Source organism: Misgurnus anguillicaudatus, chromosome 11 (genome assembly GCF_027580225.2).
Source record: "Misgurnus anguillicaudatus chromosome 11, ASM2758022v2, whole genome shotgun sequence".
Classification (NCBI taxonomy): domain Eukaryota; kingdom Metazoa; phylum Chordata; class Actinopteri; order Cypriniformes; family Cobitidae; genus Misgurnus; species Misgurnus anguillicaudatus.
In genome coordinates, this window is record NC_073347.2 from 24,379,443 (window position 1) to 24,397,680 (window position 18,238).

The 18,238-nt window shown below is 37.7% G+C and overlaps 1 protein-coding gene across 4 annotated transcripts in view; it reads right to left on the reverse strand.

Annotated features, from left to right (window-relative positions):
* The window catches only part of syt14a (synaptotagmin XIVa), a 166,994-nt gene that overhangs the window by 5,372 nt on the left and 143,384 nt on the right, over window positions 1-18,238 (reverse strand). For 3 of the 4 annotated variants that reach the window (XR_008635025.2, XM_073873386.1, XM_055170037.2), the window contains exons 4-8: window positions 14,313-14,537; window positions 5,490-5,761; window positions 3,253-3,702; window positions 2,947-3,136; window positions 1,986-2,042 (exon numbers count right to left, since the gene is read on the reverse strand). Coding sequence is in view for 3 of the 4 variants with exons in the window: in XM_073873386.1 (XP_073729487.1) it covers window positions 1,986-2,042; window positions 2,947-3,136; window positions 3,253-3,702; window positions 5,490-5,761; window positions 14,313-14,537 (1,194 nt within the window). In the remaining variant the exon portion in view is untranslated. The remainder of the gene's footprint in view (window positions 1-1,985; window positions 2,043-2,946; window positions 3,137-3,252; window positions 3,703-5,489; window positions 5,762-14,312; window positions 14,538-18,238) is intronic. The other variant, XM_055170038.2, reaches the window with a different exon arrangement.

Below are 18,238 nucleotides of genomic sequence, written 5' to 3' on the forward strand. Positions count from 1 at the left end.
TCTATGTGGTGTTTTAATATGCTTTAAGACAAACCATGTGCAAATTCAAAATGTGGCATCTATGTACATATATATCTATGGTCTGAGCCGGTGCAATCATGTGGAGGCAGGGAGTAATTCACATATAAATAAATTTGTGTATACTAAATGATGCAAGTGTGTAGAGTTACAGTAGCCTACATTCAAACTGTTTTAAAGAGCACCTATTTCATTGCTAAAAAAACAAAATAATTTTGTGTATTTGGTATAATACCATGTATTTGCGTGGTTTATGGTTAAAAAAACACATTATTTTCCACATAACGTACATTTTTGTAGCTCCAGTTTTCACTCTCTTCCTGAAACGCACAGACTTGAAAGGGCTGTGTCCCTGATTGACCAACTAATCTGTACATGGTGATTGGCCTGAATACCTCTAATGTCAGCCAGAAATGTGACGCTCCTTACCATGTTTGAAAGCTTCGTGCACAATGCAATGCTAACATGAGTTAAATTACATGTTAAGCTTAGTGCGAAGCGGAAGGAATTATGATAATAATCTTGTCTACATCACCAATCCCAGGAAAACTGTGTGTTTGTTGTAGTCCAAGAAAAGAAATTTACATTGGAGACTATACCTTGTATCATCATTTACTTCTACCCAGTCTCACAAGGTTTTGTGATATAGTCACGTACGTTTTTGATTCTTTTTTTGTGATATTATAACGAATTTCCGCATTTTTTCGTGATCGTATAACAAATTCTTGTTTTCGTGTGATTATCACGTATTGATTACTCAAGTGCTTTTTCCTATTTGTAAACCATTGTCGCTTCGGTTTAGGGTTAGATTTGGTGCTTGCATTAGAATGTCACTTTATACATTGGTTTATACTATTTTTTCTGATTTATTTTTGTATATGTCACCAGGCGTTAAGGTTAGAGTTCGGTTTGGGTAAGGATGTCATTTTATGTAAATCTAACCCTAAACCAAAGCGACAATGGTAAGAAAATAGGACAGTTGAGTAACCAATACGTGATAATCACACGAAAACAGGAATTCGTTATACGATCACGAAAAAACGCGGAAATTCAAGATAATATCACAAAAAAAGAATAAAAAAATTACGTGACTATATAACGAAATTTCGTGAGACTGGGCTGTTTACTTTGGGGTTTGTACCTTTTGCATATCGTTACCATGTACTTATACACAACTACACACCAAGAAAAAGTAAAATCATGAATCGGACCATGGGGGGGGGGACTTTAAACTGCATTATATATGTATTAAGCACTTGCTGAGTGTTAATTCTGAACACTGTGAGCTACACATCAATCTTGCGTTGGTCCCGTGTACAATGCCTTTCCTTCCAGCTGAGCAAATGAAACACTCACACAGCTAAACATCTACAAAGATCTCTCAACAGAATGCAACATTCTCTGCACAGGACTGACATCCTGTTCAAAAACTACCAAAGAAACGACCCAAAGCTTAGTTTAAGCAAATGTAAATCTAATGTATTTGTAGAAAAACAACAACATTCAAAACAAGATACAGGGTTAAGGGGCGCATGCAAACATCACTACAGAGGGTGGAAAAAGTAATGGAAACACAATTGTGACCCTGCTTGTGAAATATGGAGCATCAAATGTTGATTTTGGTTATTTTTCCACAATCAATTCAATCTTTGACATGACCTTACTCAGTAAATATTAAATATATCAATGTTATATTTTTTCTGAATATTCTTTACATTGTATGCAAAAAAGCTTAGTTTTCATAACTAGGTCACAATTATGTCTAAACAGCATTTGAAACTTCTTCATGGATGAAGACTTGAATGATATGTTTGTAATTCACATTTTAGGCTCCATAATTTGCAGATCAAACATTCAGCATCCATGTAGAAATGTTCCTCAGTGTAATAATGATCAGTGATTGAACTATGAAAAAGAAGCATAAGAACAAAAACTGCATGAACAGCTTTCAGCCACAGAAAACTTACCTCGAATTATGTACACCTGCCCACCTATCAAGTGCTTTAGACAACAGAACAAACCATCTGACAATAGGAGAGGATTGACAGCAAGAGCAGAGGGATCGTCAGGCATCGGGGAGAAACAGAGAGAATAACAGCAGGAGAAAAAGAGCAGGTCAACAGGTTGAAGGTTTAATGACATCACATTAGGTTAGATGTAAGTGGTCATAAAACACAGCGCATCACTTCAGGTTAAGGGCCAATGCATAAGAGTAAAATACAGCCTTCATCACCATGTCATAACACTGCCTGAAGCAACATAAAAATGAGCTAAATAGGGTTAACACAAATTGAAAACTGGATTTTTATTGCTTGTAGACCATCTCTAGTAGCTTTGGAACCATTTATATATATTCCTAACAGTTGACAAAATGAAGAATTACAGTCAAAAATATTAATGACTCATTATGTACTACACAAAGTTTTAACCAATCAAATTTTCTCTAAGATAAGAATATCCCTCCTCCAATACCACCTGCTGCAACCATCTAACAAGAAGCTTCAAGACATCTATTTACAAAGTGAACAAGCTCTTTGATACGTCCAGGCCAAATTTCTGAACAGTTTTTTGTCATGCGTTGGCATATTTTCCTAATAATAAACTTTTAGTAACAAATGCAGCTCTGAGTGTTATCTGAAGGCTTACTGTATATGGCTCTTACATTGTGCTCTTGACTAAAGTGTGACAAAAGCCCTGGGAAAGTATAAAGGGTCATTTATGACTGTGTATCCAAAGAGGTGAGATTACACAGAAAAAGAAATAGAGAGAGGAAGCAGACTGTTAAAGGCACCTTTGGGGTCAAAGGTGAGAGGTCACAGTTGTTAAGAATACTGATGACCTGAGATGATACAAGACTGATGGTGGAGTGCTTGAAAATAGTGGTTGTATGGGCTCATATGCTGTGTGTGTCCTAAACTAATCACTTACTATGAGGTTTATTTGCCGACAGGTTTTTAAAGTGGCTTCCCTTGATGATCTCCACAGAGAGCCGTCCTGTAGTGGCGTTGTACACAAGACCAAGCAGGATCTCCGGAGCTGACCCCAGAGCTGCAGACGGGAATGATGACGCCGTCTCACTGCATGACACGTCTGACACGCTTGCTTGTGAGTCACTGCCCTGAGCCACAAAAAAATTAAATAATCATCTATATAATATTATGCTGACTGTGTGTTTGTCAAAACGGATGTGTTATTGGATTAACACCTGCATGGCTGCATGTTAATAACACTCACAGGTATGTTGCAGCAGGGGTCCAGTATAATGGGAACAGACATTTTGCCCTGCAGGTTAAGTTTGGTGAGGTAGAAGACCTTCTCTCCAAGAGCCTTCTCTTTCTTCATCCTGCGCACGCTGTACAAACGGAACCGGATGGCATAGTTCCCGATCATCTCTGGCTCGATATGGCCGAAGTGTAAGGTTTCTGTAAAGGTGGGGCAGGGGCCACGCTGGATGATGGTTTTGGCCCTTTGTTTCTTGGTGGGCAGAAGCACCAGATGCACTTGCCAGGAAATGTTACCTGTGCGTTTATGAGGGGGAATGTCCGTCAGAGCTGTTATCGTGACCGACAGACGCTGGTCGGATGAATCGTAGTCAAAGATGACATCAAGGGTTCCGCGTTGTGCGAGGGCCTCGGGGTCATAACCTTTAGGAAGCTGAGCCGCTGAACCACGTGCAGAGAGATTCTACAGAGATTGATGGGGATTTAAAGGAAGTGAGAGAGTATCAGTTATCATTTGAATGTTATGGTGGTCTGCTGAAGGATAAATTAAAGCTGTACTATGTGCCTTTATACAGTACAGTACATCAGCCAATTCGCAAAACAGAATTAAGTTGTTTAATGATGGATGATGATGCATTAAAAATTAATGGATAAGTGAAAGACTTTATGGATGACTGACATTACTGTTGTATTCCACTGCAATTCATGCATAATGGATTATAAATGCTTTGTGCCTGCATTCACAATTCAACACATTTAAATGGCAACAATCATTATGTTTTAGGATCAGTGACAAAAATGGTTTGGCAAGATGAGAAATTCAAAAACTTTTTTAAAAACTTGTTTTAAAAGCACGCATCAGGTTTATTTCAATGCACATAGTGTATTGATGTTCATTTTATGCAATAAAAAATTACATTTGCACCATTTTTATGAAAGTTAAGACTGAATGGACCTAAAAATGTCAAATTGTTTTGGTAATATTTGTCCTGACATATGCTGAAAACAGCTCTGTTTTCTAAATAATCTTTGACAAATGATGTAAAAATTTATGTAAAAAATCATATTACACTAAACTAGATGATAATATTTTATTCCACAGTTTTTATGAATATATTAATATTTTAATTTTAAAAATACTAGTTACACCAATTGACACAGACCGGTTACACCACAATTGACATTTATGCAATTATCCACCAAATATTCTTTCAAAATGAAATAAAACCAGAAATTTTAGACTTGTGCTGCGTCCGAAACCGCCTACTTCCATACTATATAGTACGCGAAAAGCAGTAGGCGGGGCGAGTAGTATGTCCGAATACGTAGTATTTCAAAAACAGTATGCGAAAAGTACCCGGATGACCTACTACTTCCGGTTAGATTTTGCAGTGTGCATACGATACACTTCACTATCCCATGATGCCCTGGGAGAGAAGTTATCCAACGAAGAAGACAAAGGCCCTGTCCCAAATGGCACACTCCGGACTTGTGGTCCTCCTCAGAGTCCACACTTTGATGACATCACATAGTCCAGACCTTAGGGACCCTTGATGCGAGTCCACGTGGGTGCACCGGAGTTGTATTTTGGGACAGACTCGAGCATCACACCGGAAATAGGTAGAGAAGTTGCCCGTCGGTGTGAACTGCTCCCTTCCGTCGCCTGATTGGTCTGATTGCCCTTTCGCAAGGACTTCTGGGTTGGCAAAGTGCGCGAAGCCTGCTGCAGTGCGGGCTTCGCTGAAGACCGCATCAAGGGGGCAAAGGAGGCGCTGATGAGCACACTTCAAAGCGTAAAAATGACAGATGGGACACCCTACGGACTCGTAGACTAAGCGAGAACGCGCAATTTAAGGCCACAAGACCGAAAGTCCACATGAAGTGCGCCATTTGGGACAGGGCCAATGCAGACATGTCTGCTGAATTCGCGCTGGAATGACATGACGTGATGACGACGTATGTCACGTGATGTCCGAATCTCATTCATGCTACCAGGATTCATACTATACAGTACCTACTGTTTTAACGGTAAGTAAGTAGGTACTTCATCTCATTCAGTACTGTGCAGTATGCGGTTTTGCATGCAAGTAATCTGCAAATTTATTTTTAAATTTTAACCCTTTACATTTAATTGAACCATACAGACACAAAATAATTAACGTCACGTCATTGACCCTTCAATCATTATCATCATTTTTGGATGAGTAAAGGTCATTATAATATTACATCAATATAAATATACCCACATACCTCTGGGCTGAGTACTGCGGTGCTATCGCTGGGTACATCTTCTTCATAGCCTTTATTGAGGAAACTTTCTGTTTCCGGTGCTCCACTGAGGTCACTCGGACATTTTCCATAGCTGTGTCTGGGGCTCTCGCTTCCGTGGGAAAGGTCACATTTGGCATCACCCAGTTCAGAGGGTGTGCAGGACATACGTGGTGACCCATCTTCATCCTGATAGGGTGGAGGCTGCAGCTCATCCAATGGCGGCGTCCGTCTCATCCGCTGGATACAGTTGGCTAAAGTGGGACAAAGTGGAGGAGGTGCATTTAGTTCTCTTTAGTCAACAGTTCAGAAGCATAATGCCTTACTGTGTGGGACAAATCATGTAAAATTTAATGAGCTGACATTGCTTTATACTAAGTATGAAGTATTAAACCTTTGTTTAACATACTGTATCCTTGACACCAACAACTTCATTAATGATTCAGTTGTCCTTCAACATCTTCCAGAGGTAAAAAATCTATTAACTCTTTCCCCGCCAGCATTTAAAAAAAAAGTTGCCAGTCAGCGCCAGCATTTTTTATGTTTTTGACAAAAGTTTAATGCTTTCCAGAAATGTTTTTTCTTTAAATATATAAACAAACAATATAGCAAATGAAAGAACAGACCCTCTACTTTAAAAAAAAAAAAAAACGTTTCATCCTACATCATTAGTTCTCTTTTTATCACCTCTCACATATGGGTAGGTTTCTTCAAAAACACCCAATTTTGAGCAAAAGGCTGGGATAATTTCATTTTTGTGAAGGACATTTGATAGAGATCAGATGCTGATCGACCTTTAAAACATACACGGAGTTCTTTCTCTTTCACGTGAGGCGCTACTTCCGGGTTGCATAAGTTGCGGAAGCCACCTGGTGGATAATAGCGGTATTGCAGAAAGCCGAAAAATTCTCGTCATTAGCAGAAAAGCGTTTTCTCTTCTCATCAATGGTGGCGAAAGAGTTAAAGAACAGTGGAGAGTGTGTGTCTAATGATAAATTAAAGCAGAATATATCATTCTTATAGCACTCTATAAGCACTCTATAAGGTGAGGTATCATGAGGGCATGAAACTAAAATGTATGTCAAAAAGTGGCCATATTTACCTGAACTCAACCTATAAATGAATGTTAAACTGCTCAGTAACAATGATTTACTAAGGTGCTGTTGTCATGGAAACATGGGGCTGTCTGAAGAGAAAGTGATCTCATAAATGCATCACACCTGCTTGATGAGGTCTGGCTGGAAAAAAATATTCTCACTTCTGGACACATTTTCACACTGCGCTTAACCCTGGGTTATCTTCATTCTAAACCCCGCTTTTAACCCTGGGTTAAGGAGCGTTTCACACCTGTAATTTGAAAGCGGTGTTAGCACCGCTTTTTACCCAGGGTTATGAAACCCTGCTCTGGAGCAGGGTTAGCACCGCATTTGTGGTGTTAACCCTGCATTGTGGTGCCAAACGCATGCAGTGTGAAACGAAGCAGGGTTAGAATGTTATGATTCGAATTAAACACAGTTGAAGTAGCTAATCAAGGCTTGATAATTACAGACAGGTGTGTTGAAACTGGGTTGGAGACTCCTGACCCAGGGTTTAGGAATGCACAGTGTGAAACGTCAAATTATGAATACCCAGGGTTATCTCTTAACCCCTGGTTAAGTTTGAACAGTGTGAAACATGAAAAAAATAACCCAGGATTCCGTTAACCCTGGGTTTAGAATAACCCAGGGTTAACAATTTCAGGTGTGAAAAGCCCTTGTGATGCTGTGGATTTTGAAATGTGAGATAATTTACACTAACTTACTAAACTTCCACACATTTTCTTTTAGGCAATTTCGAAATCATTTTCTCTAAAGACATTGTACAATTGATATTATTGGTGTAAGAAATTGAATGAACCCAAAGATCTATTCCAGCATGATGTGCTTCAGTTAAAGGAATCTGACCTTTTGTACAAAGATGGTCAATGTCAGAATATGATTTAATGTGACTCTGCCAGAGAAAACCCAGCTAAAGTAATTTCTACATAAATCTAGATTTTATGCAGGGTCACATATTAGATCAGTGAACTAGAAATAGTGCAGATTCATTAATGTTTCTTTTTGTGGCATAACTATAATCCGAAAACATTGTTTTAAGAAGAATTAATAACCGAATGAAATTATGACATTTTTTTGCAAGAATCAAAGTTCATAGCTTCATCTTTGTCTTCATTCATCCTCATTTTGAATGACATCTTTTATCATAAACATGCCATTTTAATGCCCCAGGCTATAACACGAGCAAAAGAAAACCTGAGCGTGTGATGTTTTGATCAACTCATTTTTAAAAGAAAATGCAGCACGAAGTTAAAACAACTTTGTTTTGCAAGTCAATTCAACCTTAAAATTATTGTACGTTTTATTTAAAAAAAAAATTGATATAACAATGCATTTCTGATGTTAATCTGGAGTACCTATAGAGTAGTATTACATCCTTTATATCTCCGAAGAGTCTGTAGTTTAATCAGAGTTATAAAAGAAAGATTAGCTTTACCGAATCTTTCCGATAACGTACGAAAAAATGAAGGAAGAGTTACTACCGCTGAAGGAACGAGGACGAGTCATGCAACCCTTTACAACACTGTTTAACTTATGATTCACTACATGTTTGTGCCATTTATATAATATGCACGTGACTATTTCCAAAATAACACAGAAGTCTTTCTTACCGCATGCAACTCATGACCCGGTTGGGACTTTTCAATGAAATCCAGCGCATCTAACACACGCAAAACTCTACTGCTACCCCGATAAACAAACTATATCCATTATTTCCTTAATGCTGGTTTTCTTCTTCTTACATCCAAAAACACACTTCTTGCTATTGTTGAGTTTTGAAATTAAACAAAGCTGTCGCATGATGTGATGTTTGTAAGTTCTAGCGTCAACCACTGATTGACGGGTGGGCGGGGTTTCCCAGGGAAAGTGCCCATAAAAATAAGTGCTACGTATAGAAACCCCTGAAAGTCACCCGTAATCAAAGAAAAAAAACTTTCCGAAACTTGTACGAACCCTAGCGAAGTGCTTTCGGCCCAGAAATACTCTGTAACACGCCCAACTGCTTTTTTGACACTTTGCCTACGTTTAGCATGAGGAAACAACTCTATAACTGTGTTAATAAGTCAGAATGCATGAAATACCATTGAACCACCCCTTTAACTTATTTGTTTAAGTTAATAAATATGTGTTGATTTGACAAAAATGCTGCAATTCTTTTACAGTGAACACAAAGCTTATTCCTTCTGCATTAAAGTGATCGTTTACCCCAGTGGTTTTCAAACTGGGGGCCGCGAGATGGTGCCAGGGGGGCCCAGTTTTATGACATTTTATAAAATACATTCATTTATCATGAATTCTGTGTAATTAAACCTAAAGTCAACTAACCAACAGCACTACTATGTATAAATGTTTTGTTTAATTAAAATATTACATTTTAAAACATTCAAATTTACATTCATAAATTTTCTTTCGTGGGCCGCAAAAAATGCACCTTGTGCACAAGGGGGGGGCATGCTGAAAAAGTTTGGGAACCACTGGTTTACCCATTAATGAAAATTCAGAAATTTCTTTGTTCTGTTAAACACAAAGAAAGATCTTAACCAAACTGATCAGAAGCCCCATTGACTTCCATAGTATAGGAAAAAAAATATTTATATTAATAAAAAGAAAAACAGGTTCACAACATGCGAGTGAGTAAATGATGACCGAATTTTCATTTTGGGTGAACTTAATCTCTTAAGCATTCTGCTCCTTAAACAAGGAAACAAGAAAACCTCCACTGCACTCTCATTGTTTCTTAATGAAGTGTGTTATAAAACTTTAATGCATTAGTGCCATACATGCAGCTCTCTATTACACACACAAATGCACACAGCATCTTTCAAACACACAGCACCAATTTCAGACGCAAATGCAAACAGCATCTTTCAGACAGATCTGTCAAAAACAAGTATTATGTTTGAGTGTGTTTGTGAGTATCCAAGCAATGTAGGTGGGTATGTATATGTAAATGTGTGCTTTTTATCCACGTGTATTATACAGATGAGGCTACTCTCTCCATTGCCTTAGGAAAACAGCTCATGAGAAAAGTATGCATCTCTCTCTCTCTCTCTCTCTCTCTCTCTCTCTCAGCAGTGATTCAGAAGGGGAAATCAGGGTGATATATCTAACACATTCTTCTTTTTTATTCTCTCTTTAATGTTGTCAATAATCTTCCTGATCTATTTTTGGAGCATCTGCAACAACTCCTGCAGTGATTTTAACACCTTTTTAAGTCCCTTTCCAGCTATGGTAATAAAGAGTGAATAACAGATGGAAAGAGAGAGAATCTTAATATTTCCTCCTGGAAATCCACAGTACTGATAATCTGCCCAATAATGATCATGCGGTCATAAATCTATCAATGTAAAAGCAGGATCAATCTCTTCCTTCAAAACAGAGAACAATACAACCAGCTGCATTTCCATGATGAGCAGTGAAGATTTCTACATTACAGCATGCAGGAGCAGAGCCAAGAACTCTCTTACCTTCCTTTACAGCTGTGTGCATGTGTGTGTATAAGTGCAGTGAGTGTGAACATTACACATTTTTGTTGTGTGAGAAAGAAAAAGTGTGTTTTGTGTTCTTAAGCAAAAATCTTTTTAAGCTCAAAATTATACCCCAAACTCCAGACTAGGATGTAAAGAAACGTTATGACATAAAAATGAATAAAAGTAGCCTATTAAGACCACTAAGCAAATACGCACATTTTTGTAAAAGTCTATTATGCCAGTACACTCTAAAAAACAAACGGTGCTATATAGCACCAAAACAGCTGCCCTGGATCGCAACGACAGAAGAACCACCTCTAGTGCCATACAGCACCGGCGAAGAACCAGTGAAGCACCAGTGAAGCACCTGTGTAGAACCATATAGTGCCATGTAGAACCATATGTGGTGCTATATGGCCCCTATATGGTTCTACACTGGTGCTTCAGTGGTGCTTCACTGGTGCTTCACTGGTGCTTCACCGGTGCTATATGGCACTAAAATGGTTCTTCTATCGTTACGATCCAAAGCAATTGTTTTGGTGCTATATAGCACCGTTTGTTTTTTTAGAGTGTAAATCAGCAATTTACAGTCACTTTTATTGAAAACAGGTTTCATTCAGATTTCTGCAGAGTCTGTTATGGCTGCCAAAAACCTGCCAAAATTCCAGTAAAGAAAAATTATCCTCAACAAGAACATTCTTAGTTGTATTTCGCCATCTAGTGTTACATTTAAGGACATCAGTTTAAAGGGATAGTTCACCAAAAAAATGAAAGTTCTGTCGTCATTTTCTCATCCTCGTGTTGTTCTAAACCTGTATTAATTTCTTTTTTCTGATAAACACAAAAGAAGATATTTTGAGAAATGATGGTAAGCACACAGCTGATTGTAAACATTGACTTCCATAGTAGGAAAAACAAAAATGGGTGAACTATCCCTTTAAGCCTTGTCTGTGAAACCAGGGCAAACAGTTATTTTAACCTCCCACGACCTGGGCCCCGTTTCAATAAGGAGGTTCAACCAAGTCTGAGTTAAAACTTGAACTCTGAGTTGACTTACTCTGAGATACAGGGCCGTGCACAGGGGGGTGGCCCGGTGGCTAGAGCAACTGCCCTTCTGCCCTAATCGGCTGAGGTGCCCCTCTCGCCAACCCCAGTCAAAGTGTTCTGTAACCGCTCGTCTAAAGATCCACTGTTTCTGGTAGTCCACTTCGTGATTTCCCGCCCGCTCCGCAGCATCTCTCACATTCTGTGTCCACTCTTTGAAGGGTGGAGACGACAGTTTGTTGTATTAACAGGTAGATTCATTACATTACCTCAGTTGTTGAGCTGCTCAATTAGTAATTTGGTAGTTTGAAGGCGAGAGGTCGTGTTCTATATTTATTTTTGCTTGCTTGTTTTCTCGTGATCTCGTCATAACAAAAGTTGTATTCTTGTGATGTGATTAAAGCTTACGTGTACTCAGAGCCGGCCCTAGACCTTTGGGGGCCCTAAGCAAAATTTGGTCCGTTTTAAGTAAGGCCTAAAGAAAAGCAACGACTACCTTATTGCTATACTGCACATATTATATCTACTATGTTATTTTTTTTTAAATGTGTCTATTAAATTATGTTATACTGTATGTTAATGATCTTTTTTACATTGCTGGTCCTGAGTACATATTTTGTTCTTATGTGGCAACTTGTAGCCTACAGAATGACAATAAAAGACCTTAGGGTGGTCCCGGACAGGGAATAGTTTAATTAGAAAACATAACTAATTTTAACAAAAATGCCTTACTAAAAACATTATTTCTGTGGATATTGAGGCAAAACAAAGGGCACTGGTGTATTTTAAGTTATGTCAGTGCAAGCTTTTTTCAGTTTGGACAGCTCTTAGCCTACTTTTATTTTAGTCTAGGTCTAGTTTAATTCCTGTCAGGGAAACTGACCCCTAGAGTTCTTGATTTGAGTTCCATGTTTGATGTCTAACAGGAAAAATATGATGCCACTGACTGAACTGAATGGCAGTGCAGTGCAACAAATACACACGGATGAACTTGCTGAATAAAAAGACTGATAAAGTCATTTTCACTGACCATTAAAGAAACATTTTTAATTGACAGCAAAGTTTAAGAGGCACATAGGTTTGTGAATAATAACAATTAACTTGCAAATAATATTAATAATTGAAGATTAACAATTAACATTGCATTCATAACATTAATCTAACAAAGCTGGCTACTGTATGTCATATGCATTGCTATAGTTTAAATATTAAACACTGAACAGGGACATTATACACTTTTGCAAAGGCTAGCAGGTGGTTTAACAACGGTGCGCTGTCTGGACATGTTACCACGCATATGCGCATGAGTTTGTTTACTCTTACACATAAAACACTTTAAATTCAGACGTTTAACAATATAATTACACTAATGACATAAATATGTAGAAATGACAATGGCATACGTGAAATATAAGCGTAACAGAATGAATTTACCATGTTAAACCGTTTAAATATTAATTATTAAGCTTAATAAACCAATTCATGTTATGATGGCAAATATAAGAAAGAGAAGTCAAACAGAACACAGGTTTGGTCATTACCGAAGTCAAATAAGATCCACTTACTTCGCATTTATGCACAAACACACATAACATTAAAGAAATTGTCCTCAAAGCAACAGCAAAAGTTCGCGTCTGTATCAGCGATCCGGCTCAACTCAACATTGCGTTCTGTGGGCGGGATGCTCGCCTGCACATAGATCGCGGGCACTGATTGGCTGCTGTGCTGGATGCTGTGTGTCAGTCAATCTCGGCCAGAAAGAGATCTTATTAGCGAACTTTCATAATAACTATAATAACAAGTAACAGCCTTTTTAACATTGCCATAATAATAAATAATTAATATTTATATTTATTTTATGTAACTTTTGATGAATGATTTTTTTTCAACCACTAGCTAAGTGACTTTAGGGGGCCCTCTGCTGGCCACAAGGCCCTTTGCAATCGCAATGGTCGTTTAGTGGCTGGGCCGGCTCTGCGTGTACTCAATAGAACATAATTTTTAGACAGCAAAAGCATATTAACTAAATGAGCATGGATGAACAAATGAGATTTTACTTAGATCAGGGATTCGCTCAAGATGAAACAGATTTGCCAATAATTGACCATTTGATAGCGCGGTGAATTTAGGGACCGTCTTTAAAGTACTCCATATACGTTTCTTTTTTAAACAGCATTAAAATGGAATAACTTAAAGTCAACAAACAGTCACAAAACCAACTTTAAAGTGTTCGTGGTTGTCAACTATAATGCACACTTTTTTAGATGTTTTATATTTATTCAAATAAACTGTTAAATACTATTGAAGATAGAAACATGTACAGTGCACTTTAGAGATGGTCCCTAAATTCACGAACATCAAACTTTATTTATTAAGTCTATCGACAATTAGCTACGCGTGGTAACGGCGAAGACCCCAACTTATATGCATCAGCAGTCCACTTCAAAATAAATGAAATATTATGGACAGGAAATTACATTATGGCATTTGGATTATTATGTCTGGATAGCAAGAAAACAACTTTTGTTATCTCGAGACCATGAGGAGGCGGGCAGCAAAAATAAAAATATGGATGACCTCTCTCGGCTTTCCTATGTTTTTGTATTTCTGTGGATGATTTGCTCTCTGTCTTCTTAAAGTGCTAACAACTTAGCAAACATTTTTAGAATTACAGTGATTGTCTAATGTGTAATGTACACGATGAGATCTGATATAAATAACAACAAATTTGCTGTTGTTGGCACACTTTGTCAACAAAAAATAAAAAACAATGTTTAAAAAAAAGACAAAGTTGGAAGGGAGGCTGCAAAAGCTGTTCAAAATGGCAAGCATGGATTCAAAGCTTCAGCATGTAAATCATATAGAATATTAAGAAGTTTTGTCACACTCTAAATCTTGTTATAAAATCTATTTTCCATTATAATCACTTATATTATTTGATACTAATCTATAACACATCATATTGTTAAAACCATATAAATTGCGGCCCCCGTGCCCCCTTTTTGGTTTGGGCCACTGCCCCTCAAAATGTCTGTGCACGGCCCTGCTGAGATAGTTTCCCTCATTTCAGGTTTAACATACTCAGAATGTTCACTTAACCACCTTTCTGAAAAAGGCCCCTGGAGAGTTACATTATTCTTTACAAACCCCCAGAGTTAATCTACTATGACCTATTTTGACTTGGGTAAGCTTACCATCATCTGCTGACGCCTCACTACTGTAGCCGTCATACTCAGCGGCCAGGGGGCAGTATTTGTGTTGCGTGTCCCAGCCATAGCCCTTCTGGTGGAGTAAGTTAGTCACTGCTGAGCCACCGCGGAGACCCTGTGACCGAGACACTGCCTCCTGGTACTGTCCGATCACCTCATCATCACTGTCTGATGACGAGCAGTGATAGTCTGTGTTAACATAATTCTTTTCTGAAACAGAGAGCACAACCAGCAGAGGGCGATGTAGTTACTCATAATACTCACTGTCACATGCATATACAAAGGACATGGCTTCCTCTTTTAGCCAAAGGTGTGAATTAACATCTTTAGAAATTCAAAGAGAGAGAGAGAGCGAGGGAGAGAAATGATTCCTTCAAAGAGACGTGGGCAGGAAGAAATAACGTGTAACAGCAGTTTGACCCCATTTCCAAAGCATGAAAAGGTCAGACAGATCAAATCAGTTTAAAGGGACACTCCACTTTTTTTGAAAATATACTCATTTTCCAGCTCCTCTAGAGTTAAACATTTGATTCTTATCGTTTTGGAATCCATTCAGCTGATCTCCGGGTCTGGCACCAGCACTTTTAGCATAGCTTAGCATAATCCATTGAATCTGATTAGACCTCGCAATAAAAAAATAACCAAAGAGTTTCAATATTTTTCCTATTTAAAACTTGACTCTTCTGTAGTTACATTGTGTACTAAGACTGACGGAAAATTAAAAGTTGCAATTTTCTAGGCAGATACACTGTATGGCTAAGAACTATACTGGCGTAATAATCAGTAATTTTGCTGACGTAATGCCTGCAGCAGGCGTAGTGATATTACACACTGCCTGAAAATAGTCCCCTTGGTTACTTTTTTTATTAGCAGGGGATTATTTTTGGGCAGTGCGTAATATCACTACGCCTGCTGCAGCCATGTTACATCAGCAAAGTCCTTGATTATTACGCTTTGAGAGTATAGTTCCTAACCATATCTGCCTAGAAAATCGCAACTTTTAATTTTCCGTCAGTCTTAGTCGGTCTTAGTACACGATGTAACTACAGAAGAGTCAAGTTTTAAATAGGAAAAATATCGAAACTCTTTTGTTATTTTTTTAGCGCGATGCTAATGGTCTTATCAGATTCAATGGACAATGCTAAGCTATGCTAAAAGTGCTAGCGCCAGACCCAGAAATGAGCTGAATGGATTCCAAAATGGTAAGAATCTGAAAAATGAGCATATTTTCAAAAAAAGTGGAATGTCCCTTTAAGACAATTTTCAGACACAGCCCGGGTGCATTTAAGTAAGATTTTGAACAATTTTAGGAGGATCTGGTTATCCATTAAGGTTTAGATAAAGTCGGTAAAAATGAGCCATCAGCCTTGTATTCTCACATTGAGCTCATTTTCCCTTCTTCTGGATGACTTTTGCCCTTCACCACCACCTGCTCGACCTCTATGAGATGTTTAAGCCTAGTGGACCCTGTTCTTTCTGTATTATAGATACAGTAATTTAGCTGATTTGTAATGTAAATCAGCTAAATTACATTACACAGAAGTCTCCAAGGAGGTTAGATATGCAGCAAGCTCTGACTTAAAGAAAAACACATTTTTTCAATATTTTATTCTTACCTCAACTTAGATAAATTAACACATACTTATCTTTTTTTCAATGCGTGCACTTTTAATCTTTGTACAGCGCTTCTTGAATGTGTTAGCATTTAGCCTAGCCCCATTCATTCCTATGACTCCAAACTAATTTTTTTTTGGTGCTCAATACGCCATTTTGTGCCAACTCAAGTCTTTAAATATGGAAAACATGGAAGTGTTTGGCGGCTTCTGGATTCATCCCTGTTTGGATCCTGAGGAATGAATGGGGCTAGGCTAAATGCTAACACAATCACGAGGCGCTGTACAAAGATTGAAAGTGAATACATTGAAAAAAGGTATGTATTTATTTGTCTAAGTTGAGGTAAGAACATAGTAAAATATTGAAAAAAGGTGGTGTTTTCCTTTAAACAACTGCTACATAGGTGAGTCAAAGGCTAAATTTCACTATGCTTTGCAGACACAGGAATCATCAGAATGAGGGCTCAGCACACAATCAAATATATTACCATGTTTCATTGTAATTATGTATAATGATTGTTCTAGCAGATGTAGTATATGCAGCAGATGGTCTATCAAACTATGGGCCAGACACCAGGATCAGAATTAACTTGGATGCATCCAACATGCTTACTCGACTGGCGTCTGGTCATTTTGGCAGCAAACATTACTAAATACTCCCATGAAAAAGGGCAAATGAGTGCTGTTTAACACTTATATGGAGGACACCACAGATGTAAAGAATTTTTGGCAGAATGTTCATTCAATTCAAATATACTGAATAATATTATCTTGCATACACTTTTTTACCAGTTCACACTACTTAAATATAAGTGCAACTCAAGTTCACAGTACTTAAATGTATATGTTTTAAAACTTAAATGGTCTAATGCAACCAGTTTACTTAAATGGTTTGAGTTAAGTTAAGTGTTAGGCTTTACAGTGTACTGGAATTGCTGGCCTTCTGTACTATAGTCACATAGGCCATCTAACACATCCATTCATGGCACAGTCAAATAGTTTCGGATGCATTTTCTGTTCTGTTTAATGCATTGCATTTTACTTTCTCTTTTAGCATTATTCTTAGATCTGTGACCCATTTTTGGTCACAGCCAATTGGCACAAAACCACTTCAATATATCATATAACATACAGAATATTAAATTACTAATTAATACATGATTTCTTTTATAAGGTTTATTACACAGTTATGTTTGTCACCATGCATCTGATGCAACTCATCCAGTAAATGTCATTGCAATTATGCAATTGATTTTAATGGTCTACTGAGTTATGTAAAGCACTGTGTGTGGGCAGCCCAGTAATGCCTGGATCCAGAACCTGTGTGTGGGCATAAAGTGCCCCTGTCAACATCATTGTGTAGGTGTGATTAAGTACCTCACAGTTTGGACAAAAGGTAGCGGTGTGTACAAATGAGTCCATTCAAGCCAGTTTTGTTGTATTGTGTGTGTGTCCATGTCTGTTGACACTCTGGACATTTGAGCCTGATTGAAGAGCGTTTGGAGTTATGCCCACATATTCACCCAGGACTGTTACATGATCCCTTTGATTTATACTGATGTGAATGACAAATATCATCTGTCTCTTTATTGTAACATCCTGTGATGAAGATCACATGCCAATGAAGTTTAGCATGTCACTGTGACTGACAGACAAACAAACAAACAGGAAATGCCCAGTGTAGGATAATAACTCTTTGCATCCTGGAAAGAGAGAAATTTTTACGAGAGCATATTTTCTAACACAGTGTGTTGAATAAATCAATTGAAATTGTACCATAATAACTGGACTAAAAAGCAAGTCTTGCACATGTGGGTGATTCTCACAAAATCCAGACTTCGAAGGTGTCCAGCATAAGATTTTTTTAAAAAGCCATTGAAGCCAAATTATTTTGCACATATAAGATTATGGTCTGAATTTACTATTACCATTATTTTTAAAGGATTTAAAAAATATTTCGTATAGAATATGTACATTTTTTAGATTATCATTATAAAAAATTATCATTACCGCAGCATGATATTACATCAAATATATGCATTTACAAACTCATGTTTTGGTAATGAGAACTAAAAAGTTGTCTAGGTACTATGACAAACAAAATTTCAACTTTTATCTGGAGAGAAAAAATAAGAACTGATTACCTGGTAGCCATCTTGAGTGTCACAGTCAATGATGTCCCTTTCAACTATTTATTTTTTGAAAATGTTAGTTCATTGAGGGCTTAAACAATGATTGAAAATTGTTGCGGAGGATGAGAACATTTTTCTTATTATTGTCTCTGCATTTACCAATGAT